The sequence below is a fragment of the Marmota monax genome, unplaced genomic scaffold (assembly GCF_021218885.2).
Source record: "Marmota monax isolate L192 unplaced genomic scaffold, Marmota_monax_Labrador192_F-V1.1 WCK01_AAM20220418_F8-fsc00338, whole genome shotgun sequence".
NCBI lineage: Eukaryota > Metazoa > Chordata > Mammalia > Rodentia > Sciuridae > Marmota > Marmota monax.
Genome location: NW_026693035.1, coordinates 108,991 through 136,347, shown reverse-complemented (window position 1 = coordinate 136,347; position 27,357 = coordinate 108,991). Strand labels below are relative to the sequence as shown.

The following is a 27,357-nucleotide window of genomic DNA, read 5'->3' as shown; positions in this document are numbered from 1 at the left end:
CCTAATTAAAAAAAGAAAAAAAAAGACTATTTTCCCCTTTTCTTTTCTTTTTCACCTATTTGTTTTTCTGTTACATGTACACTTACTTACAAAATTTATTTTCAAGTATGACTAAATAGAGATACCACAAGTTAAATCATTTTGAAAGTATTTGAATTTCTGGACTAATTCCTCAGGGTCTAGATTTTTATCCCCCACAGTGTGATTCCTGAGGTCCCTCTGAAAGTCTGTGCAGCAGTGCCCTCTAACATGACATTCTCACTAGTCTCTGAGAGATTGAGAAAGTGGGAACAATATGTAGGTTGTTTTTCACTTGGCTTACTTAATATACAGTTGTAATTAGGTATCTCTCTTACATACCTCCTCCCCATTATTTGTTTCTGATTTTCAGTGGTGGAGAAAAGAAAGTCTACTTTGTAAGATGGTCTACCCTTTGTTGGTCAGGTCAACTCTGTCCTTTACAAATTTCAAAGAAAACTTGAACAGACTAGTTAAATGTCTGATATATGTTATTTTTATATCTTTTGTTCCAGATATTATTTATTGTGAATCTATGTAGTGCTATTTCTGTGAAGAGTTTTCAAAATTGAAAGTGTAAGGAAATTAAAAATTTCAGAACTGAGAGTTTGGCTCAGTGGTAGAGCACTTGTCTACCATGCACATGTGCAAGGTCCTGGATTCATCCTTAGGACCAGAAGAAAAAGAAAAGGGAGAGAGGAGGGGAATTTGTACCTACTAGAATGGCTAAAATTAAAAACTGATGATAATGAGGTATTGCCAGAGATGTAGAACAATTGGCATTCAATTGAATAATTTTCTAAACCTTAAAACTAAGCCTAATCCCCCCCAAACAAAGAGAAAAACAGAAATGTAAAGAGAAGCTATCCTGTGATTCAGCAACTCTACACCTCCATGTAAACCCAACTGAACTACAAACAACAGTCAACATCTACAAGCAGCTGTATTCATAATAAACTATAAACCAATGCCCTAATTAGTAGAATAGGTAATAAACTATATATGCATACAGTGTAATACTGATGGAGTAGGAGAGGCTTTACAATTGGAGCATACAGTGGAGTGTGGGGAGGCTGAAAGATTCATGGTAGACAAGGAACAGAAAGGAATGCAATCGACTTCAGTGCTAGAATGTGTTCTAGGATCAGTTTTGAAATGTACTGCCAAGAGGGTCAGTGGAGGACTAAACCAGAGAAGACTGGAAGTTGCTGGCCTGAATTCCTACAGACAATTGACTACATAATTATGCATTCTTAAATATCTTCTAGGTGACATAAAAATAGAAAAGAGGATGTTCTTTCTGGAAAATAAGCGGCGACATTGTAGGTCCTATGATCGGCGTGCCCTCCTTCCAGCTGTCCAACAAGAGCAAGAGTTCTATGAGCAGAAAATCAAAGAGATGGCAGAGGTAGGAAGATGTGCTCTGGTCTTGGGATGTGGGTTTGGTTTGCTTGCTCTTGGGGCTTGATACAAACCCAGGGTTAGGCAAGTGCTCTATCACTGAGCTATCCCCTCAGCCCAGGATTTTCCCTTTGTTTAGAGTAATTAATTATATGACAACATTTTTTTTTTTAACAGCTAGGTTTTTTGTAATTATACTGGCCCAAGTTTCATAAATCAAATTAAAGTTAAGAGAACCTTAATTGGAGTTTAGTATCATGTGTATTTTACCTACGGCAGCCTTTAAAGAGTAACGATAGGATCTATTTAGTTTAGCTCCTTAATTTTTGTAAATATATCATCAAATGTGCAAGTCAACCAGAATATACATATATTGGTTGTTTAATAAACATTTTCTGGGGGCTGGGATTGTGGCTCAGTAATAGAGCGCTTACCTAGCACGTGCAAGGCTCTTGGTTCGATCCTCAGCACTACATAAAAATAAATAAATAAAACAAAGATATTGTGTCCAACTACAACTAAAAAAATATTTAAAAAATAAAATGAACATCTTCTGAATCAGTGGCTCTCTTGTGGTCCCACATTCGTGGTTCCCCAAGATTTTTTAAGGGATCTGTGGAGTCACATCTCTTACAATGATGCACAGATGTCATTTGCTTTCTTTTACCATGTTGAATTTTCATCAGTAGAACTAAAGCCCTGATATCTTAGCATGAATCAAGGCAGTAGCACAAAACTGTACCAATAATTATTGTCTTTATCACCCTGTACTCACATTTTCTAAAATTTTAGTTTCAATTGAAAGTGTCTTTGATAAAGCAGTAAAAGGTATTTATTTTATCAAATTTTCACTCCTGAAGATTTCAATATTCTGTGTGAGAAAATGAGAAGTGTACATATAGTGCCTCTGCTGCTCTCGGGGATGGATGCTTGTCTTGACAGGAGGCATTGTATTGATTTACAAGTAATAGCATTAGCCTTTGGTTTTTTTTTGTTTTCTTTGCAGAATATCATTTTTACTTGAAAAAAATGATTGATGGAAAAATTATAATTAATCAAAATTGGGTATTTAGCAGAAATTTTCTTAAAAATGAAAAAAGTGATGATTATTTGTGACCAGTGATAAAATTCTAGATCCCAGACATTAGAACTTTCTCAAAGTTGTTTTCTTCATCTTTTCATCACAGAATTCCTGTGATTGTTAATATCACCAACGATCGCATTAGAAATGCATTTTTAGAAAGAACTGGCAGATTGATGGATGTAGCTTAGTTAATTATAGTCATTGTTGTTCTTGATGTCTAGATTGTTAGATTGTTCCATCTCTGGCCAAGGGCAGCTCCTTCAGCTTAGTCCCTCTGTGCTGACCATGGTAGGCTCTTAACACTTAACTTGCTTTCTAACACAGTGAAGTGTTCTAGATTCAACTTGTGCTTTCTGTGACTTGGCTGGATCTGGAATCAACAATTTCTCCGAAGTATTTTATTTTATTTACTAGGAATTTCATGCTGAGATTTCTATTTAAAACTTGATTTACAGGGTGTTTTTTTTTTAACTTTAATTTTTTGTTTGTATTACTTCTTTACTAAAAATCTTGGTTCTTAATAACATAATTCTTATGAAATTGTATCATTAATGATATAAAATGAACCAGGCACGGTGGCACACACCTGTAGTCCCAGCTATTGGAGCTGAGGCAGGGGGTTGCTTGTGCCCGGGAGTTCCAGGCCAGCCTGGGCAGTGTTAGCAAGATCAAGAACAAATGTGATCATGCCATTAACTTGGTGAACAGTTAAGTTTGTTTCTGCTTATTTTCAGCTTTCATTGAATTGTCTTTTTTTTAGTCTTATTTTGTTCTTCAGTTTTGTGAAATTATCCTGACTCTTCCCGCATGTGCTCTCACTCCCCCATTAGACATTCTTGTTAGGTTTTTGTTAACAGTGGTGATTTTGAAACAGGGTCTTGGCATATTGTCTGAGCTGGGCTTCAACTTGTAATTCTCCAGCCTCAACTTCCCCAGTTGAGGTGGGTGTGCCACCACATCCAGCTTTCTTACTCATATTTCCTTATTTTATGTAAAAGCAAATATGTGTATGTATTGACATATGTATTTTATTTGCCTTTTTTTTTTTTCCTTTTGCTGTGCTGGGAATCGACGTAAGGGCCCCACACATGCTAGGCAAGTCTCTGAGATACATTCCCCAACTCCCTCTTTCTTATCCAAAAGGAATCACACTCCTCTGCCCCTGCTTTTTTCACTTAGTCATATATCCTGGCAGTCACATCGCAGCAATCCACAGAGATTTACTTTTTTTTTTTTTTTAAACTGCCTAGTACCCCATTATCTGTAGTACCAGAGTTTATTCAGACAATTTCCTATTGTTGGATGTTCAGATTTTTTCCCCAGGTTTTTGGTGTTAAAAATATTACGTTAAATAAGCTTGTGTATGCATCTTTTCATATTTCTACCCAAGGGTATCTTTGGGCCAGACCCCTAAAAGTGTCATTGTGAATCTGTGCCAAGTTCCCTTCCATCATGGTTGTACTATTTTATGCTCTTACCAGTAACATGCCTGAGTGCCTGGTACCTTTTGAAATCACCAAGAAAGTATATCATACTTGGTTTTGACTTGTTTAGTTTTTTTGTTTGCTTATGCTGTTCTTTGCTTTTCACAAGTATTTTATGTATCAATCTTTTCCAATATTCACTATGTGAATTTATTTTCAGGTAACATTTTAAACTATTTAATTATGTAACTGAAGAGATACCTATTAGTAATAGATGTATGCTTATGAAAGTAAATATTAAATGTTTTTATCATCTTTACTAAATTTGTATCCACATATATAATTTTTTTGTTGTTGTTCCTTAGCATGAAGACTTTTTGCTTGCTCTGCAGATGAATGAAGAACAATATCAGAAGGTATTTTGAAATCTCACCTAATTCATTTATTCTGGGTGTTCTTGTGCACTTTCTCTTTTTTAATAACATTTCTTCAATGTCTTGAAAGCAGACTTGTCCTGAATAACCTTCTGTTGATCTGCCAAGTTTGCAGTTTACCCAATTACTTTGAGGTACATGAACTAATAGTGTAGCCTGAATCAGAATTGAAGGGAAGATAGTGATGGAGATGTTCTTATTATAGAACATAATCAGGAATCCAGTACATAGAGTGTAAAGAAAAATGTAGACCTCAGAAAGCACTTAGAGTTGGTGGGAAGGCCTTGGACCAGGGATGTTCTATGTGATATCTTCCATCTTACATAGTAGCCTTTTCTAGCAGAGCTAAGAATGGGCTGGTAGCTGGATCCTTTCTTGCAATGAAGAATTAGATCCTGGTATGTTACTTGAGATTGGTGCTTTAGTTAGCTTGTATTTTTTATTTTGAGAAAGGGTCTCACTGAGTTGCTGAGGTTGGTCTCAAACTTATAATCCTCCTGCCTCAGTCTCCAGAGTTGCTGGAAAGCTCACTATCTCTAGCCATGGCATCCTAATCTGGGTTTAGATGGCAGAAAACAGCTCATTGTTGTTTCATGGCTCCTGGGGGTTGCTTTTGACCTCATAGTGTATGCTAGGGGTAGGAAGGCTTAAGAAGATAGGAAACAAGTCCTCCCCTAGACTCTAGTGTGAGTGTGTGGGGGTGTTGGGCATTCACATGTGTCTCTGTGGCCTATAGGATGGCCAGCTAATTGAGTGCCGCTGCTGCTATGGGGAGTTTCCATTCGAGGAGCTGACACAATGTGCTGATGCTCACTTGTTCTGCAAAGAATGTCTCATCAGATATGCCCAAGAGGCTGTCTTTGGATCTGGAAAGGTAAGAAATGTAGAACTGTGTAATACCCATACATAGGAAATAGTCACACACTCAGGCAACCACGCTGATAGACCAGGAGTTTTGCTGGGGTGAGTAGAATTCTATCAGTGTGTTAATATATGCATAATTTGATTTGTGTGATTATGTTGGTTCTAGGCACAACAGTCTTCGGGGAATGATAGGACTCTTTCATGCCCCAGGCCCTGCCCCACCTTCCTGTTCACAGTCAGTGGGATGAACCAGAGGGAGAATGACCTATTTGAACACAGGAGAGAATGTTAGTGGGTTTTATGCATGTTTTAAAGGATTTTATAGTTGGATTAAAATATATATATTCTAGTAACTATTTTATACAAGATCATATTTCTCTGACTGGGTTTAGTTTCTTTTAACACCAGCATAAGGCAATCTGGAAAGGAGTTTTATATTTTTTATACCACTAATATTAATGGTGTCTTATTCCAGCAGCAACAGAAAAACTAACACAGTCATTTAAAATGAGGCCTTTTTAATCATGAGTGATAAAAGATACACCAGCATGTAGCATATTTCCTAAAGCTACACTGAGAAATTGCCCTTACGTGTCAAATATCAGTTTACTCTTGAGACAAATTCAAATTGAGAAACACTCTACAAGATTACTGACCAGTACTCTTCAAAAGAACCAAGGTCGTGAAAGACCAACAAATACTGAGTCACTGTCTCTGAGGATATAGAGGGAAAACAGACTCAACCTTAGGTCTTCCACTGTACATTTGCAGATCATTTTTGTGACCCCAAAATAAGTGGGGATTTCTCCTCACCAGCAGGCAAGCAAGTAGTCAGTTTAGTGGACACCAGCTGGATATCCTCTTAAGTCATTTGAATTGTGTCTACTTAGAGATAGTTTCAAGTCCCACAGGTTGAGATGCTCGGTACTCAATATCAAACACCAGTTGAAAGTTCAGGCCTCCAGCACTTCTGACCAACTGACTGCAAATTGGAGTTCCCATGATCAATACTCAGGCTCAATTAATTCACTTGAGCCAGCTTGTTGATCTCAGGGAAGCTCTAACTTACATTGACCAATGTATTATAAAGGATAATTGTAAGGGATACCAGTAAACAGCCAGATAGAGGGATACATAGACAATGTCCCAATCACAGGAGCTTCTGTCTACATGGAATTTGAATGTACCACCTTCCCAGAATATAGTTGAGTTCTTGTTCACCTGCCTATCAGTTTCCATGTGCCCAGCTGTCCAGAAGCCCTCCAAATCCTGTTCTTTGAGTTTTTATGAAGACTTCATTACTTCATTGCATAGAAGCAAATGAAGCGTAGACAATCTTGTAGAAATGTGATGGGAAGAAAAAGCATGCTCTAATGCTAATAGACTGAGTGGTGAGACCCAACAAACCCTGGCAGTGCAGATTCTTCTTGGTGTGTATGCAGTGTACCTTCATTCCAGATAAGGGACAGGACTTACAATCTGAAATAGGGGTCTTACGATCTGCTAACAGAAAAAAGTACGTCAGAGCATTTCTTTGCAGTCAACTTTTACAAAGAAAGGTCTGGAAGGATTAAGAGTATATTTTTAAATCTATGACTAGCCTTGAGGAAGAGAAGTTCTGATTTCTCTAACTTGCTGTGGAGGTGAGGGAAAACAGGTGAACAGAGGGTAAGAGATCAGACAAGAGATAGACTGTTTTTTGAGGGTTTTTGTTTGTTTGTTTGTTTTTTGGTGTCTTGTTTTTGGCACCAGGGATTGAACTCAGGGGCACTTAACCACTGAGTCTCATCCCCAGCCCTTTTTTTGTATTTATTTAGAGACGGTCTCACTGAATTGTTTAGGACCTTGCTAAGTTGCTGGGATTGGCTTTGAACTTGAGATCCCCCTGCCTCAGCCTTCCAAGCTGCTGGGATTATAGCACCTGGCTGAGAGACTGCTTTCTGAGGGCAGAAGTGCTCCAACATTGTAACAGAAGACTGTCTTTCACCTTTATTGCTCTGAAATTATTTCAGAGCTGCTTTAGGAACTAAGGACAAAAGGCCAACTACCTTATAATTCTGGTCAAACTACCTTATAGTTCTTGTCATTTAGGAAATAAAAAGGGCCAAGGGAACCATGGATAAAAACCAGAATGTGTAGCTATCACACTAACACAGGTTGGAAGAGGCAAAGAACACATGGCAACTAGAGGTTATGAGGGATCCTAGACCAAAAAAGACAATATTGGAAAACCTAATGAAGTAGAAGTAAAGACTTGCTTAGTTAAGAGGATTGTACCACTGTTAGCTTCTGATTTTAAGTGTGATGTGTTTTGTATACAACTTTAACTTCAGGAAAAGTGATTAAAGAGGATTCAGGAACTTTGTACTATTTTTGCAACTTCTTAAAAGTCTAACATTATTTGAAAATAAAAAAGATTTTGTTTTTCAAAAAGCATGATTTTTTAGAGTCTAGCAGAAAGCATTGGCCCTTGGGCCTCCCACTTATAATTGCCTGCATAATCTTGAGAATTGCTGTGAACATTAAATGAGATCATGTGTTTAAAGAGTGTATTTTCCTGGGTTCGATTCCCCAGCACCACAAAAAAAAAAAAAATTCTGACACATCATAAATGCTTCCTAGATCTTAGCTGTATTTTTTAAAATTGTTTATTTATTGCTGGGGATTTAACCCAGGGGCACCTTACCGCTGAGCTATATCCCCATCACTTTTTTATTTTTTATTTTGAGACAGGGTCTCACTAAATTGCTTAGTGCCTCACTAATTTGCTAAGATTGTCCTCAAACTTGTGATCCTCCTGCCTTATTCCCAAGTCACTCAAATTATAGGTGTACACTCAACACCCGGCAACTATATTTTAAGGTGCCTTTTCTCATATGTCTGATTTGTTGTGTCTGTCTTTCCTGTTGAAAATGTTCCTCGGATGGCTAAGCTTTTCTTTCATATTAAAGAGTTGTTTGGAAGCTGTTTGAGTAGTGAGGATTATAGGCTGGTGAATTTGACTGTAGGTGCCTGGATAGCCTGTTAGCATTTTGTGTTGCGAACCTTAAATGACACTCTTAGGTCTCTCTACCAGATTTGGGTGTGGATCCTGTCCAGCAGGTGTGAGACCACATTCCAACATCCTAGAGCTGAGTGGGAGGCAGGAGCTGGAGAATTCCCTGTTCAGTGTGCAGGCTTCACAAATCCTGAGTTTAGGCCACACCTTAGCAATGCCTTTCTCTGGGAGTCTCCTGGTTCCATCTAAAGGGAGTTGGAACTGAAGGCCAAAACAATTCCCCCACTTCTTGATTTTTTCTACCCTTTCCCCACCCTTCTATCTTCCTGGGGCATCTCCTGCTTTTTAGGATTTATAGAGGGAATCAGCATGCTTCTGACCAGCATCTCCCTTTCAGATACTTATCTGAGAACTTCCTCCTTCCATCCACTAAGCCATATACCCTCCACCTTCCATCTTCTTGGATTGTGATTTACACTGCTAGATGGACTTTGTGTTTTTGTTTCATTTTGTCCTTATTGGAGTGTGATTTCTCATAGAGACAGGAGGCAGAGAGATCTTCATTCTGCCACTTCATTCTGTCACTTAACTATTGTTTGCCTTCTGTTGAAAGATTCATTTAACCTCTGAGGTTTTTTTTTACTGACGACTTGCTTGACTTTTCTTTTTTCTTTGCCTACTTTCTAGTCAGAGCTCAGCTGCATGGAAGGCAGCTGCACATGTTCATTCCCAACCAGTGAACTAGAGAAAGTGCTTCCCCAGACCATCCTGTATAAATATTATGAGCGAAAAGCTGAAGAGGAAGTTGCTGCAGCCTATGCTGATGAGCTTGTCAGGTGAGTTTTTAGTCAGCTCTTTCCCAAATATGAAGGCTTCCCTGAGCATCAGGTGGAGGAAATTATGTAACAAAGCTATATCTTCCAGGTTTCCTGGCTTTTCTTATAGAGACATAAGATAGTCAATCAATTTTATTAATGGAAAAAAATCTATAGAACAATTTTTTATCTACTATCCTTACTCTTCCTCATAATCTTCTGGCCTGTAAGTATAGTCATCACGACCTGGGTTGGAGAAAAAGTGACATATGCAAGGATTCTTATAAAAGTTGGAATATGTTTATTGAGTGGCTGACAATGAGTTGGGACCTAGAAAGCTGTTCTTTGTAATGGCTCTACACCTTTCATAATCAAGAGAGGTTCAATCCACATTTTACCGAAAACTGAAGAGTTAAAAAACAATAAACTGTCCAGCTCAAAACTCCATTTTAAGGGAATAGTTACATGAAACCTAATCAGGTGTTAATATTCTGAGTAGTTCTACTTTTGATTCCAGGTGCCCCTCCTGTAGCTTTCCTGCATTGTTGGACAGTGATGTGAAGAGGTTCAGCTGTCCTAATCCTCGCTGCAGAAAGGTAGGGAAACATTTTTTCCTACACAAGTATATTATGTGCTTTATATCTGTATGCCAGTACATGAGAAGGATTTGAGTGCTCTCCTTTTCATAAAAGCAAATGAAGATTGATATGTACTTTGTGAATGATTGTTGGTATGGTTATAGAGAAGGGTCCACTTGTGGAATTCCAGTTACAGTTAGCTCTGGATCCGAGTTGTATGTCATCAGATACTGTGATATAAACTATGAAGATCTGGATTTTTTTTTTTCTTCTACTGGGTCATTATTTTTCTTGCTTGCCCTTTTCTCTGCTTCTGCTCAACTCCCCACCCCTACTCTCTTGCCATCCAAACACACACATACCTCCTGCCATTTTCCATGTCCTAGAGACACTTCTTTGAAAAATCTAGTCATCATGGTAATGTCTCTGTCATGTCTGGTAGGTTTTAACTTGTTTTCCTCATTCAAATTAACTATTATCATGTGAGACCAGAGCTATCTAATCACCTTATTTCTACAAATCTTTCTTCTCTAACTCAGCTCCTACTTTTTGAACTAAGAATGTCTTAAAATTTATGAACTATTTATAAGCCAGTTAAAAGTTTTCATGAATATTGGCCATTCACATAGACAAATTAGAAAAATTTAACCATTTTTCTAAAACCATGTGATTAGAGTTGAACATTGTAGTATCCTGGAGAGAATGAAGAAATTGAAGTAGAAATTGGAGAATAAAGAAAATTTTATTCCTTTTTTTTTTTTTTTAAATACACGACAGTGGAATGTATTACAATTCTTATTACACATATAGAGCACAATTTTTCATATCTTTGTATAAAGTATGTTCATGCAATTTATGTCTTTATATTTTTTTTTGCATTACAATTCTTACTACACATATATACCACAATTTTTCATATCTCTATTTGTATATAAAGTAGGTTAACACCCAATTCATGTCTTTATACATGTACTTTGGTTAATGATGTCCATCACATTCCACCTTCCTTGCTAATCCCCTGCCTTCTCCCTTCTCCTCCCTCCCCTCTTCCCTATTTAGAATTCATCTGTTTGTCCCATGTTCCCCCTCCCTACCCCACTATGAGTCAGCCTCCTTATATCAGAGAAAACATTCGGCATTTTATTCCTTTTGTTTTCAACATGAGTATTTCTGTACAAAATTTGTTTGTGTTCTTACAAGTGATGTGATTATTTGATAATTTTTTTCCACCCCAGTCTGTTTTATAATAATTGTCCCAATAGTCTCTGGCATCTTGGAACTAAGAAAGCATGGTAACTATGCCCTTGTGTGAGTCTAGTGTGTCAGGCACTGGATGCTACAAAAGGCAATTCATGAACAGGGGAAACATAGCCAAAGGAAGGAATGGGTAAGAGGAGGAGTGAAAGTGGAGGAATATTTTAGGCCCCACGAAGCAGTGACAGCTTGGGACATTGGTTGATATCAGGAATATAAAGGAGGCTCATGAGCTGCGTGGGAGCAAAGCCATGCAGGACCTACCTTCTCCGGGGTCTTCATAAATTGCTTAGAAGGAGCTAGGAGCTGGGAGCTATGTTCCCTAGTGTTATTTCAAGTAAAATAGGCCAGTGAAAGTACTAATATGCAATTTTGAAGACCAAAGAGGAGGAGGCCACTATTCTCCAAAGATATTTAGAAACAGCCTAAAGGCACACATGAATCTGAAACAGCATCCAGTGAGTGTGTTTAGAATATCAACTTGAGATGTTAGTGGGAGCTTTCAAACAGCTCTTAAGAACTCAGAAAAGAACACCAAATATTCTTTCTCTCAGTAGAAGGAATATACATGCCCGGGAGGTGGGCATTTAGGTTTGTTTTTTTTTTTTTTTTTTTTGGACAGTGTGTGCACAGGTGAGCAGGTTGCTTTCATAAAAAGCTATTGAGAACAGATGTGGAAGTAGCACAGGCACACACACTGTCACCCACTCACTCACTCACACACTCTCAGCATTGCACTCCCCCAGCTCAGTACAGAATGAACAGTAGGAAATTCCTTACACATGCTTCTCCCTGGGGAGGGGAAGAGTTGAAGCATAAGTTCAGCATTCTATCTTTTCAGGAGTCTGCCCAGGACATTTTTCTTGTCTCAAACAAGTCAGTGCTAATGGGACTGAGCTTGTGCTGCTCCAGAGGACTAGTAGACAGTGCCCAATATACCATGGAGATTTCTCTTCTTGGGTAATGGATAAAAGAAAAGGGAAGAGTGGATCGTATGCCCAGAGTTCTAGCTTTTCCAGGGAATGCTTAAGAGACTGGTTTCTGTCTTACCAAACTCAAGTGCTATCAGGACTCAACATATTGTAGATGCCTGGGAGCTGGATGACTTAAAAGAACTCCAGGGATTCTACAGTACCTCAGACCAAACATGAGACAAAGCAGGAGTTTATATATTCTTAGATGGAGTTTAGGGGGAGGTTGGGGAAACAAACCTCATTAATTGCCCATTTACATGTACTAATTCAAGACAGTGCATCCACAGAAAAGGTTTGAGAGGCCTCCAGAATCAATCAAGGTACATGGGTGAAGGTTTTTCCTTATCTAAAGTTAAGTTTATAAAGACTGGGTGAAGCGGGTGAAGTGGCTGTTTTTCCAAATGTGCAGATCCAAACACAAAAGTAATAAGGCTGACCTACAAAAAGAGAGAAGCATGGCCCAGCCAAACAAGCAAAATAAAATTTTAGAAACTGATATATATGAATTACCTGACCAAAAATATTTTTCAATGTAACATCATAAAGGTGGTCAGCAAGCTTAAGAAAGTCTTGTGTAAACAAAATGAGAATATCAACAAAGAGACAGAAAATATCAAAGAGAACCATACTTGGAAGCTGAAGAATAAGAACCCAATTGAAGAACCCACTAGAACAATTCAGTAGCAGATTTGATTAAGCAAAAGAAAGAATCAACAGAGTTGACGACAGGTCATTTGAAATTACCCAGGACAAGGAACAAAAAGAAGATATCAGACTATAATCCCATCTTAAGTTGAGGAACGTTTATAGACATACAGAATTCTGCAGTATGTATAGTTATGCATAAATCACTATCTGGTATAGAGTTTAAAATCCATAAAATAGTATTAATAGATACATAATACAAGAAGATGTAACTTGTGATTAATAACAGTGTGGGGAGGGCTAGGGATATAGCTCAGTTGGTAATGTTTGCCTAGCATGTACAGGCCCTGGGTTCAATCCCCGGCACCACCAAAAACAAAAACAAAAAACTGTGAGTATATGTAAAAGGTGGACACTTCGCACTTCCTTTGTACAAAGGTTCAGTGATTGAAATAGTATAGTACTTGCGTGAAGACAGACATATATGGATCAATGAAGCATAATAGAAAACCCAAAAAATCAATCCACACATTTATGGTCAGCTAATCTTTGACAAGAGTGCCCTTATATACAATGTGGAAAGATAATCTCATCAATAAATGGTGCTGGGAAAATGGGATATCCACTTGAAAAAGAATGAAATTGGACCTTATTGTTCACCATTCACAAAATCAACTAAAAATGGACTAAATGGAAAAAAAAAGGAAAAACTACCATGTTGGACTTGGCACTGATTTCTTAGTTATGACACCAAAAACAAAGAAGTGGAAGCAAAAATAGGGGAATCAACTCTTCCCCTCCCCAGTGAGACTACAGCAAACTAAAAGATTTCTGTGCAACAAAAGTACGAACATCACCCATGGAGAGCCATTAAAATCCTTTGAGATCAGAGGATCTGTTCATTGCGACATCATTTGTAATTGACATATGACAAACAAATGTCCATTGACAGATGAATGGTTAAAAATGTGGCATATATGCATGATAGGATATTATTCAGTCTTACAAAAGGAAATTCTGTCATAGTACAATACAGGCGAGTCTTGAATATATTATGCTGAGTGAAATTAGCCAGTCACAAAAGGGCAAATATTGCATAGTTCCATTCGTGTACAGTATCTAAAACAGATCAGAATAGCGGCTTCCAGTGGCTGGAAGGAAGGGAAATGGAGAGTTGCTGTGCATTTGATAGCTTCATTTAGACAAGATGAAAAAGCTCTAGACATCTTCTGTACAGCATTTTGTTTCTGGTTGGCAGTACTTTACTCTTAAAAGTTTGTTTATAGGGTAAGGTATGTGGTGTGTTTTTTAATCATAATTTTTTGCCAAGATGGATGTGCAACATGAGCAAGAAACGTTTCTGTTTAGTGCTTTGGAGGTTTGAGTTTATCCCAGCAGCATAACTTAGCACACCCCAAAAGATACAGATCCTGAGGACCAGAACTGGCTCTGAGGTTTAAGAAATGGAGCAGACTTGGTGGAATCGCAGACACAGGTTAGGTGGTGACAGGCTGAATGAGGGTGGGATAAGGTCCAAGTGACTAACTCCTGCTTTGGACCACCACACAGATGATGGTGCTATTCACAAATCTGCAAATAGAATCAAAAGGATTTCAGGGGGAAAGAAAATTTAGTTTTGTTTTGGACATATTTGAGATTTCAGGGTGGATGTCTCCAGTTTGTGTCCCTGTCCCCACCAATCCCTGGCACAAACTAGGTGCTTAATGAATGTTTGCTATGTGATTAGACAACCAGAGTCTGGAGCAAAACCTAGGCTGGAGGGAGAGCTAGAAGTTTGGAGGCGGAAGCAGTGAAAGAAGGAAATAAGCAGATTACAAGAGCCCAGAAGGGAACAAAAATTTTTTTTTAATAATAATAATAAAAAGACTGTTTTGTTTTTTTTTTTTTTTTTAGATTCTCCAAAATTTTACTGTTGTCACTTTTATCTTTAGTATTAATGATTAAAAAAATAAAGGTAATTATAGCAAAGGAGGAGAAATGTTTTTAAAAAATAGCCCAAAAGGGTGATTGCTGCCTCAGGAATGTTGGTTTGTGGTGCCTGAGCTCACTCAGTGTGTCCTTCATTTTTTTAATTCCAGACTCCCCCACTCCCCATTACTGGGGATGAATCCAGGAATGCTTTACCACTGAGCGGCATCCCCCGTCCTTTTTATCTTGAGACAGAGTCACTAAATTACTGAGGCTGGCCTTGAATTTGTAATCCTCCTGCCTCAGCCTCCTGAGTTGCTGGGATTACAAGTGTGCGCCACTGGCTATTAACATCATCTTATGCCTATTTTAACAGTGTTTGCAGTGAAAAGTCGTCTTATGCCTATTTTAGCAGTGTTTGCAGTGAAAAGACTGCATCACAAGGCATTATAGATTATAGGACTTTGTATTTAAGAACTTGACTTAGACCTGTGAATAGCATTTACTTTCTAGGCTCCCTGTCTGCTGTTGCTGTAATGTCTGTACGGAAAATAGAAACCAGAGTGCAGAGAAGTAACCAAGCCACACCCTCCTCCTTTGTGAGCTGTGGAGTGAGATGCCACTAGGTGGCACTGATGCTCCATGAGGAAAGGGGTCTCTCCCCTATTGAATGTTTCAAAAGTACATATGTCAGCACAACTGTCTTGCAAGCAGAATTGACAGAATTCTTTTGGGCTTAGTGTTAAAGCAAACCACTACATGCTTTCAGAATTTAACATCAAAGATGGTAGTGTTGTTAGGGTGTCTGCTTTTTCCCTTTCATTTGTATAGATTACATGTATAACATTCCTCTTTTCAGCAAGATGGCTAAATGAACCATTAATCCTTAAGGATTCTGCATGTTTAAGAATTGAACTACTAGCTAATTTTGGCCCATGTAAGATGGAGGGCATCTGCTTTCTCATTATAGTGTCTTGCCAGTAATCTAAACTCCAGTTGGATTTCCAGGAACTTGTCACTCCCAGATGAGGTGTTTATATTAATACATTTTCTGGAGGAGAACTGCATGCCAGAATCCCTAAAGAATCAGACACTGCATATCTGATGAAATGGACAGAGGTAGTGTTTTATTGATACGGTGACATGCATTCCAAGCCCTCTGCTCCCTTGAGTGTTCTCAGATAAAGCATTCATCAGTTTGTTTTTAGCATGCTGCATTTAGGAATAGATTGGATATATTTGGTATGGGAAGAAGAATGGCAGATTTGAGAAATTTTGAGGAGGAGATTTGAAAGTGATGCTTCTGGAATATTTATTCTTCGAGTCAGACATTTTCCTATTGAATCTCTTTCTACCTTCCTAGAACAATAACTTTGCTCTATAAACTCAGCAGTAAGTAGAACTTTCTGGGAAGTTAGCCAGAGCCATGAGTTAGAGGCTTAGGAAGCTAGAACTAAGGAAGAAAGACTATCAGATATGAGAGTTTAATCAAGGTAACTCAGGAACATCTGGTTTGGAATCTTTTCATGGAAATTGAGTGTAGTCACCCATCTTTTCCCAAGGTCACTTGTGTTTTTATTTGTCCTTTCCCACCTACTTAACTCTCCTCCCTGCTCATCTTTTTCTATCCTTTCCAGGTTCCATCTTGTTTTCTCTAACATTCAACATTATTAACTTTATCAAAATATAACCAAAATTCACATCTGTAACGAGCCAATTTGTTGCTAAAAAAACAAGCATCTGCAGCCGCCTGCAGTAGCTGAGTGGCTGTGTGAAGAGAATGTAAATGAGTCTGGACCAGCTGTCAGTGCCAGGGCAGCTCCACCTGTGATGGTGGACAGTTGGCAGTTATTAGCCTCACCGTAATGGGGGGCCAATCAGTCAGCCAATTCCTGTGCTAAGCCAGGCCTTCACATTAGAGATAAATGAAGATTGGTCCTCTTGTTCCTACTCTCAGAGAGGACTTTTATTCAGGAAGTAACATGGACAAGAAGAAGAACTAAACATCTGGGTGACAAAAGAGTGTTGATCCTGAATGAGGGCTCATTTACTAGAGTGGAATTCCATGCTGCATGATGTAAGTCAGCAGAGGAGGAGAGTGGGGTGGGAATTCTTTATCATGGAATATGGCCTGCCCTAATCCTCAAAAGGTGAGACCCTTCCTTTGGTTCCCAAAGAGACCCACTAGAAAGCTTCAATTTAGGACTCGTGATGATAACCACTGCAGCTCCATTATGGAGGGTGCCTAACAGAGCCCTCAACTCACACTCTTTCCTTCAGATACCATAAAAATAGATACTTATGCTTGATAGGTGATATAGGTGGTAGAGCTGAGAACTCAAGTGGAAGCCTCCTTGCCCCCAGATCGCCCCAGAGTGCATCCCAGGCACCATCCCTTGAGCCATCTTCCTATCAGACAACAGAGCAGAGCCAGCATCCATGGCAAGGAGTTGTCAGAATTTCATTCTGTTTTCATTAAGTTTCCAGTTTTGTAAAGTCCCTGTAGTAAATAACACTGTGCATCTGTGCCTTATGGACTTCTTGATCCTGAAACAGTTTTGGTTGGTGATTACACATGAGCACATCCATTTCCCCTTACATAACATCTTCATCCTTAAACACAGGTTTGAGAACATGGTCACCTTAGCAGGTGATGTTTCAAAAAAGAAAAAAGCAACAAAATGCAAATACCACTTACCCCTCTTCCTATCCTGCCTTCCCAGTAGAAGTTGGATAAATAACCATATTTCTTGCTGTTTGCAGTGACTATTTAAAAGGGAAATAGAGTAACTACCCAAAATTTTTGTTTTACGTTGGCCCGTCAGAAATAGTTGTTGTTTTTATATTTCATCAACTTTATCCCTTGATATGAAATCCTGAGTGGTAAAAGCACTACCTCCCCCTCTTGGCCTGCTATCAGGGAGGCTCAGGCTGATCAGTGGGTGTGAATGGTGTCACTGTCCCTACTCTCTCTGCAAAGGTGCTACATGCAGCCCCTCAGATTTCTCCCTTGGAAAATTCATAAGCCAGCTGCTGACTTTGCAGCACTTGGTAGATTGCAGATTGACCTGACTGTCTAGACAGTCACAGCAGTTAGTGGAGGTTTTGAAGAGCCCAGGGACCTGGCAACAACTGCTCTGGGGTGTTTGTTGACTCTCCTGATCCCCAGGAACTGGGCATTACTCTGTCTTGTCCCCTAGAGAATATCCAGATGTTTCTTTTTCATTCCTGTGAAACTTTCTGAGATGGTTAAAGTGTTATCACCTTCTTGGGAGACAGACCACTGAACCTTCTGTTCCATTGTGATGAAGAGGCATTGTGTTCCTCCATTGTCAACATTGTTTGGGACTGGTCTTTCTGTCGAGCTTTCTTAGTAAATTATCTGTTTTGAGAGTTATTTTAAAGACTGCTAGTAAGAAGTATTTATTGATGTGCTGCTCTGTGTCCAAATCTATGGTAGGTTCTATGAAGCTCAGAACATCAGTGAAGTACATGGTGTCACCTGTCTGCAGCTGCAGACACAGGGACAGCACAGTGGTTAGGATGAGGGGCTTTAACATTAAATGTGCTTATGCTTTAACTTCCTGTCTGAGGAAGGTAGTGACTGATGCCGACAGCCTGTGCAAGTATGCAGGCACAGGTGATGAAAGAATTCCTAGAAACTGCTCCCACCATATGGAATTCCCCTAAAGTGAGCAGATATAAAATCCCATCAGGGGACCAAAAGGTGACTCATCACTTAACCTTAGTTTTTCAAGTCATGTACTGAAAACTCATTTCTTACTAGTTTCCCAATGTCACAAAGCAAAGGGAAGATAGGTTTTTGAAGCTGTTTTTTGGTTTGTTTGCTTGTTTGTCTTTTGGTTTTTGTTTTTGGGTTTTTTATTTATTTATTTATTTTTATTAAGTATATATCCTGTGAAAAATGACAGCTCCTAGTTAGCCCACATTCAGGTTCATAGAAAAGCCCCATGTTGCCTTGGGGAGAGCTGCATCCTAGAAAAAGCTGCCCATGGGTTGCTTTGTGCTGCTGTCACCTAAGTTCACATGCTTTTCACAGCTCTGCTGTGCCCCCTCCTCTTGGGTTCCTCATTGATTTCTCACCCCTACCTAAAAGGATTGGAATCTCAGGGATGATATTCAGAGGTGAGAGTATACAGAGGTCCTAGAAGCAAAGTCAGCAGCACGTTTTGCTGGAGAACTCAGAATTAGTAACAAAATAAAGATAAAAATGTGTGGGTTTCTCCATGACGCATTAGTCATAGTTTTTTTACTTACTGACCTTTACCCAGAGTCCTGGCCACCCCATCCACCCCAGCAACAGGCAGTCCCAAGATTGGGGCGCTCACTTCTCACTGTCCTTTAAGTGGAAGGAACATATCTGCTTGTTTCTTTTTTTTTTCTTTTTGGTCCCCACTAAAACACACTGTCTATGGTACAAACAGAGAATGACTGTGGGTTTTTAACAGGTTTTCATTTTATGAAAACAAACTCTGTGACCCTCTTTCATGGTTTTTGTGGCTGCCAGTTAGCATTGCTTATCAGACTCATCGAAGCCTCACCTTGTTTGCAAATTCTATGGGGATCATGTGCTTTAGTGGCTCTTTCTAGAAGGCACACAACATTTGTTTAGTCCCATTATTATTTGTTAAAGTAGATTTTGATTCAGTTTTTTAAATCTCACATTAAAAATCTCTCAAGAATTGATATCTGCAAATAGCTTTATATAAAGAATGATTTAATTCCTTTTTTCTTTACACTAATCCTGTGTTACCAGGTGTCAATGTCTTAATTTGTCTTGGTGATCTCATTGTGATGTCCTTGAGAAAGGACTGTGTGTGTGTGTGTGTGTGTGTGTGTTTGCTCATGCGCAGATCAGGCATCTTGTGCATGTGTATTGAAGTGCAGGGTGATTGTGTCCCTTCTTTGCATTCGCAGCACAGAGCACTGCAGGGTTTCCAGCCTTGCAGGTAGAAGAGAAATTGTTGCTATGGCAATATCACAAGCATGAAAACACCCATGTCCCCCTGGGTGTCTCTGTCAAGGCAAAGGAATGCAGGGAGGGAAGCAATAGCAAAGGGAATGTTCAGAGCTTTAAGCAGGATGAGAGCAAAGCCTGGACCAAAGCTGTCCTTGGGTGAAACTTCTTGTATTTACCATTGAATTCAAGTTTCTTTCCCAATTGCAATATGGTAGCCAAGAAATGGGAGTTGACCTTTTCCTCCTTAGTGTCATCACTGACTTTGAGACAAGAAAACAGGAAAAAAGGAAGGCTCTATTATCTCTCTAGCCCTGGTGTCACAAGGCCCTCCTATAGCCCACAGTTTGAAACACAGGTGCATGTTTGTAGCCACTACTCAATTCTAAGCAGGATTGACCCTACTCCGACCCCAAGCCCTGAAAACCCTGCTGCCCTTTTGCCCATTACCTCCCATGCTATAGGCCAAGGCACCAGTCCTTGCCGTCTTTTTGAAACTGCCTTACACTTGTGTGCTCAGTGTCTGCATTGCATGCTAATGTCCTCTAAGAAGATGGACTCAGAGTAACCTTGGAAACTCAGAGCAATGATGAGAAACAGAATCCAATCCGCTGAGATCGGGCCTGATGAGTACACCAAAATTTAGCTAGCAGACAACGCCTCAGAATAAATATAGTCAGGATTGTCTGGCCTGGGAATTTGGAATCTTGTTAAAACAGGCTGAAGGGCTGGGGCTGTAGCTCAGTGGTAGAGCGCTTGCCTAGCATGCGTGAGGCACTGGGTTCGATCCTCAGCACCACATAAAAATAAATAAAATAAAGACATTCTGTCCATCTACAACTACCAAAAAAATTTTTTTAATTAAAATCGGGCTGAAGTCCAGAAACCTACTAATTGAATTTTAATTGTGTTTTAGGGGCTTTATATCCCTTATCTGCTCAAAGTCACGAGGGGGCAGGTAAGAGGTTTTAGCCTTGAAATAGATAGATCTGGGGCTTCACATTGTTATTTGTGTATTTTTAGATGTGGTTTTGGTATGCTTCAAGAGTCCTTATCTTTTGGAGATGCAGCTGAAATGTTTATCAAATAAAACAGTGAGTCTGTCACAATGGCATGCCTGAAATCCCAGAGACTTCAGAGGCCGAAGCAGGAAGATTGTTGAGTTTAAGGCCAGCCTGGGCCACTTAACAAGACCCTATCTTAAAATAAAATCCACCCAAAAGAAAAGATTATAGGGAGGAGACAGTACAGATAAGCTAGAATTTGCCTCGAGTTGATTGTTATTAATTATGAATGGTAAGTACTTGGGACCTTCACATTATCTGGTTTTATGTGTTCTTTAAATTTTCCATTAAAACAAATTAGTTTTAAAAAAAAAAATACACCAGGGGCTGGGGATGTGGCTCAAGCGGTAGCGTGCTCGCCTGGCATGCGTGCGGCCCGGGTTCGATCCTCAGCACCGCATACAAACAAAGATGTTGTGTCCGCCGAAAACTAAAATAAATAAATAAATATTAAAAAAAAAAAAAAAAAAAATACACCAAAGAAATCTAGGTCTTCTGATTTTGGCTACATCTGTGCTCTTACCTGCTTTGCTTATTTGAGAATGTGCCATTTGTGGGAACTGTAAAGACCCTTATTCAGATGTTCTGTGGTGGGACTTGGTCACTTTTTTAAGAGTGAAAGAATCTCTAACAACAGAAAAATACCAGCAGCTGTTTGTTTGAAGGTAAAGGGCTCTTGATCCTGGAGAAGGGAAGGTTCAGTCTGAGCAGTTTCTGTTGGCACAATATTCTTGTATATGAATGAGGAACCTGGTGTACTTCCCCCAGGGAAGCCTACTTAAATTACCTATATGGAATCCACACTGGCTCACTAGGCCTTATTGTCACCATTGAATGGGTGGCTGGAAAGCCAGAGGCCCTGAACAAACCAGAGTCCTCACCTCCCTCCTCCTCCTCCTCTTCCTCCTCCTCCTCTTCCTCCTCCTCCTCCTCCTCTAGAAGGTACAGCCTAGAAGACTCCTGTCTCCCAGACAACTTGCATCCTGCCATTCTGCCTCAAGGCCAGAAGAGAGACCACATAACTTTTTTTTTTTTTTTAACCAGGGAATGAACCCAGTGGTGCTTAACCACTGAGCCACATTCCTGGCCCTTTTTTCTATTTTTGATTTTGAGATAGGGTCTCCCTAAGTTACTGAGGCTGGTTGAACCTCAGTCCTCCTGCCTTAGCCTCCTAAACCACTAGGATTAGAGTCATATAACTTTTTGAGTGTCCTTCCAGCCCAAAGTCTGTGCTTTATAGAAAACTGAAGATTTTCAAACTGGGATTGGCGTTTGCTTTTCAAAAAGAAGTAGACTAAAAGAGTTTCTCAGATAAAATCCCTATAGCCTCATAAAAGTACTTTTTTATCCCCCTATTTTATTTCCCATCAGAGGTTCATGTGAAAAGCATTTTAAGTTTCAAAAGCTCCCTATGTCTGAGAAGCTGATCGAGGTTCTAGCCCAAAACAAGTGAAACAGATCACATTTTTTATCTCTTGTCTTAAAATACAGCTTGTCCTTTGCTGCCTCTCCTCTCCTCAATTAGATTTCAAGGCTAAAAACACTTTAGTTGCCATAACCTTCTCACCTCCACGAAAACCCTTTTTTTGTGCCCAAGCTAGTGGCCACTCTCTAAGCCTCTCTGTCTATGCCTGGCTTTTTTACTTCTCATGTGAGTACCTTCCTTCTTCCTAACCTCTGGCCCTGGCCCTGACTGACCAGCACCTCGTGTCCTTCCTGTCCTCAGACTTCTGTTTTTCTTTTGTTTTGATCATATTTTTTTCTTTTTTTTTTTTAATATTTTTTAGTTGTTGATGGACCTTTATTTTATTTATTTGTATGTGGTGCTGTGAATCAAACCCAGTACCTCACACATGCTAGGCAAGCACTCTGCCACCGAGCCACAACCCCAGCCCCTCTTTTTTTTTTTAATACCTTGTTTATTTATGTATTTTATGTGGTGCTGAGAATTGAACCCAGTGCCTCATACGTGCTCAGCAGGCACTCTGCCTCTAAGCCACAACCCACCCCTGTGTGGTCTCTTTTGAAAGAACTTTTGCCTGGCTTTAAAAGCCACTGAGGGTCCTGCCCTTACATTCCTGGACCTTCTTCCCTCTCCTCTGAACACAGTGTAAACACCACTTCCACAGTGTCAGCTTGTGCAGGGACAGTGGGACATCACTGCTCTGATCATTCACCAGCTATTTATACAATGTCGGTATGCCAAGAGGAATACACAAAGGGCAGCCACATCCCTAACGTACTGTCTAGGGGAAGCAGATCCACCCTGAGAGCTATGTGGTAAGAGAGATGGTGACTTCTTTGGGAAATCTGAAGAAAAAGGTCACTTGGATTTGGCATAATGAGGAAATCACTTTGTGATTGAGATGGAGCTTGGCCTGATTACACTCTAGTGGAATCTAATGGGTGGAAATGGAGAGTTTTACTTTGGGCACCCACATGAGCCCATGCTGTATGCAGGTCAGCCAGTGAACAAGTGTGACCAGAGCAGAAGGAATTAGGACTGGCGTGATAAATAGACCCTGGGTTGTAGAGGGCTTTGCAATGCAAAAAAAAGAGTGAATTTGGTTCCTGAGACTCCAAGGAACTGTTGCAGGCTTAATGTAGGGGTGATGGGATCATGTGCTCTTTTAAAGGGTAAATCTTGTAGAGCCATGAAGGGGAGTGGGCAGTAGGGGGGAGAGGGAGAATGGTGGGGAGCTGGAATGCCTGCCTCATCAGTGTAATTATCACAGCAAATCATGGCCAGTAACCTGGGGCACAAGAATCTCCTGCAATCAAGTAACCAGTCCTCTAGTCCAAAGCACATTCCTACATGGCTGCAAGTGTTTGTGGTGATGCTTTTTTCCATTTCCCAGAGGGCTGATGTGGGATTAGTGACCTAAAGAAGCACCAGTCTTCTAAGGACTAGATTGGGGGCAGCTGGCAAGAGCAACCCTGGAGGCAATAAGAAGGAGGCTTTGGGTGGGTGGACAGGGTCCAGCTCAAGGCCATCAGAGACATGTAACTAGATGGGCCCTTGGGTGTCACTTCTCATTGTAGCACCATCTCAGGAGAGGATCACTTAGCAATTACTTCTTTGCTACAATTCCACAGGCCAGCTTTTTTTGTTTTTAAGTCCTTGAGTGCTTTAAATGTAGAAGAAACTACGTAACGATCATTTAGAAAGTCTTGTTTTCCAGCTGAAGCCTGTTGGATAAGCTTAATTTCTCTAGCTCAGATAAACTTAATTTCCCTAACTTTGATGTGCATATAGAGAATTGCTTAATTCTCCTTTTTGCAACATGTTTCTCCAGCTGCTCAAAAGCTTGTTTTTTTCCCCCCTGGGCCTCCTGACAGAAATGCAAACAATTTAAGGTCTGTGATACAAATTGCTGTTTATTAGAACAAGGGCAGTGGGCATGGTATCTTTTCTCATGATGGATTTATCTGGAGTTGGTGGCCGTTTTCCTGGACCTCCATGCCTCACAGGAGACAGCAAGGCCACACTGGTTTCCTCCACCCTCTGGTATTATTGCCTTCCTGCCCAGCCACAGACAGCCCCACACCCTCATGAAAGGAGTGAATGAAGTCTGTTCCTTGTATTTGATCTGACTGGAACTGATTCCTGGGGCTACCTCTCTTAGACCTTTCAAACAAAATAGGCCTTTTGATAACCTTGTTTTATTTGTTTGTTTAAATATTTATTATTTTTAGTTTTCGGTGGACACAACATCTTTATTTTATTTATGTGTGGTGCTGAGGATTGAACCCAGCGCCCCGTGCATGCCAGGCGAGCGCGTTACTGCTTGAGCCACATCCCCAGCCCCGATAACCTTGTTTTATAAAATGAGGATTTCTACAACACCTTAGCACTCTTCCTAAACAGCTCATTCATCTATGGACAGGGCAAAGGAAGGCTCATCTGGGAGCTGTCGATGGGGGTTTGTCTTCTCCCTCGGATGCCTGGCATGCACCGTCCATCCAAGGGTGGCTGAGGAAAGAACTCTCTGCTGTGGATGCCAAAACCACAACAAATGACAACTTTCCGTTCTGTCATCTCTCTCAGCTTCACTGCTGGGCAAGCAATTCATTTTTCTACCATAAAAGGGCAACAAGACTTGTCTATGGCTGCTGTGCCTTCTGTACCACGGGGAGAAAACAAAAAAGAGCAGAGAAAGGCACTCTGTAGTGGTAGAAGCCTTACTTTGTCCAGGCTTCCAAATGACAGTGGCAGCTGTGAGAAGAGGGCAAGGGCTCCCCTGCTGAACTATATCCTCAGGCTGGGGCACATGAGCTCAGACAAGGGTGCGGGGTGTTCATCTCCATTTACCTAGTGATACATGCAACTGTGAGGAGCCTGCCCAGATGGTTCTATATAGTTGGCATTTGGTTCTCTTGGTTTGTAAAGATGTTAGATTTATAAGGGAGACCCAGGAAGTCATAAAATCCAGACAACTTAAGTGTCAGCTTCTTGTAGCTTTAAGAAATCATTGAGCTTCAGGTTTTTGTTTGTGTGTGGACTTTAGGTTCAGGGACCCATACATGTCCCTAATGGTCTATCAGTGTACAGTCAATTAAAGGTGAGCCACAGAAACCTTGACCGATAAAAATAGTTTTTTGTGAGTTATATACTTTGGGAAAGTATATCATCTTTGTAGTATAATTTATAAAACTCATGTGTCTTTTAGATTATTGTAAATAAGTGTTGTTCAAAATTAGTACAGGGTAGGGAGCAGATGCTTTGCAGGTTTTTGTTTGCGTGTTTTTTGTTGTTTGGTACCAGGGATTGAACCCAGGGGCGCTTAACCACTGAGCCACATCTCCAGCTTTTGTTTCGTTTTGTTTTTGTATTTTATTTTGAGACAGGGTCTTGCTGGCTTGCTTAGGGCCTCACTAAGTTGCTAAGGCTGGCTTTGATCCTCCTGCCTCAGCCTCCTGAGCCATTGGGATCACAGGCTTGTATCACCATGTTGGCATGCTTTGCTCTTTTGACAATGTAAACATACTTTGAGACAGTGTCTGCAAAATTTCTGCTCCATGCACCTTGGCAGAGGGACTGGGATGCCATCCTGACACAAGCTAGCAGGTGTTGGAAAGGGAAAGCTGTTTAGCAGGCTGCGTGAGCTTGCAAGAGCCACACAGCCAGATCATGACCTCTGCACAGATCTCAGACTGAGGTCCCAGTTGTTACCTCCTTGTTCTTGCTAGTGGTGAAAATATTCCTCTAAAGAACTGAGGTTCGCTTTGTCATTTAAACTTGCCTTCTCTCTGACTGCACATCTGATTGCATAGCAGTTGCTGGAATTGAACCGAGCACATTCCTAAGGGAATAAAAGTTCTGTACAAGAATCTTGCTGATCTGGAAATTTCAGGAGGAAAGTAAGGATTTTAAAGGTTGAATGTTATTACCCAGATAGTACTGTGGTCAGAATAGCTTCTAAGGTCACTGGCTCAAAATCAGAAGTCATTCCTAAAGGAGAATATCATTGACTAGAAGTGGCTGGAACAAGTTCAGCATGAGTAACTCCAGGCTCACATGCCCAGACCCTGTTCTGAAGCTGTAAGAGTGCTTTAAAACCTTACATGTTGTGGCCAGGAAAGCCACTGGATAGGCAATCTTAAGATGGAAAGTTTACAGGGTTTTTTGGTTTTTGTTTTTTGTTTTTGTTTTTGTTTTTTTAAGTTGTCAATGGGCCTTCATTTAATTTACTTACATATGGTGCTGAGGATCGAACCCAGTGCCTCACACATGCTAGGCAAGTGCTGTACCACTGAGCCACAGCCTTTGTTGTTGATTTTTATTATTATAAAACTTTTCTAGGTTCCTTATTTTCTCACTAGCATAAAACTAAATCTCTCAATCTATGGAAGAGTTAATTGGTGTCATCTTCATGGCCTTCACTGCCCTGGGAATGCATAGGTGATGCCCAGGAGCAGCCCTCTCACTATGCTCCTCACATGTTCTTTGCTTATAGAAGCCTCTAAAGCCCTTGTTTTTTGCCAGTGACAAGTGGATTTCATCTTATAAGACAATTATTAATACTAAGTAAGTATAATTTTTAAGGCTAATTTTTGAACAAATAGCATTTCCTTCTTTGAATGAGAGTCTCCTGCCCCATCCTTCTCCATCTCTGCATGCCTGGGCATCCTGGCCATGTGGTGACCAGTTGAGAGACATCAGCCTGCTTACTTCCTAATTTGGTCACAGTATGCTTCAGGCAATCTTGCCTAACTTTAGAAAAACACAAACATGGGGAGTAGCTCTGATATAGCAAAGGGGAATTTCCTTTTAGCAAAAGACCTGCAGTTCCCTTGTTATTTCCTCTAAAAAGAGGAAGTGACACTTTGGGAGGTCCTGGATCACTCTGAAGTTCCCTCTTTAAGCCTTGCTTCTACATGCTGGCTTCTTCCTAACTAGTTCCTCCTCTTCCCTTTCTCATCCTCCTTAATGCCAGTTTAAGTTTATTCTTACGGATATCCATGTTCCACTAGATAATGGGAGTTCATTAACAGAGAGCAGATAAATACATTTAGGCACATTGATACTTTGGCATACACCAGGGGTAAGTAAACCTCTTTTATAAAAGAAGAGAGTAAATATTTTATGCTTTGCAGACAATACAGTCTCCCTCTAGCTATTCTGTCCTGCCTTTAGCATGAAAATAACCATAAACAATTGACTGTGACTGTGTTTCTATATAATTATGTTTACAGAGATAGGCAGCAGGCCAGATAATGGCAGTATATATGGAGCTGGCTCCAAGATATTGAGTGAATAGAGCAGTATGTAGAATAGTGTGGGTATACTGTGCTCACATTTGGGTCTTAAGTGGAACAAGGAAGATAATGTTTGGTGACATACATAAAAGTGATTTGGGAGGGTAGATAAGGGATTGGTAGCATGAATTGCTTTGG

At 40.1% G+C, this 27,357-nt stretch overlaps 1 protein-coding gene across 2 annotated transcripts in view; it reads left to right on the top strand.

The window, feature by feature from the left end:
- Window positions 1-27,357, top strand: part of Rnf216 (ring finger protein 216) — a 136,774-nt gene that overhangs the window by 48,936 nt on the left and 60,481 nt on the right. For both annotated transcript variants that reach the window (XM_046453816.1, XM_046453815.1), the window contains exons 9-13: window positions 1,287-1,426; window positions 4,293-4,343; window positions 5,098-5,235; window positions 8,911-9,059; window positions 9,556-9,634. In XM_046453816.1, coding sequence (XP_046309772.1) covers window positions 1,287-1,426; window positions 4,293-4,343; window positions 5,098-5,235; window positions 8,911-9,059; window positions 9,556-9,634 — 557 coding nt within the window. The remainder of the gene's footprint in view (window positions 1-1,286; window positions 1,427-4,292; window positions 4,344-5,097; window positions 5,236-8,910; window positions 9,060-9,555; window positions 9,635-27,357) is intronic.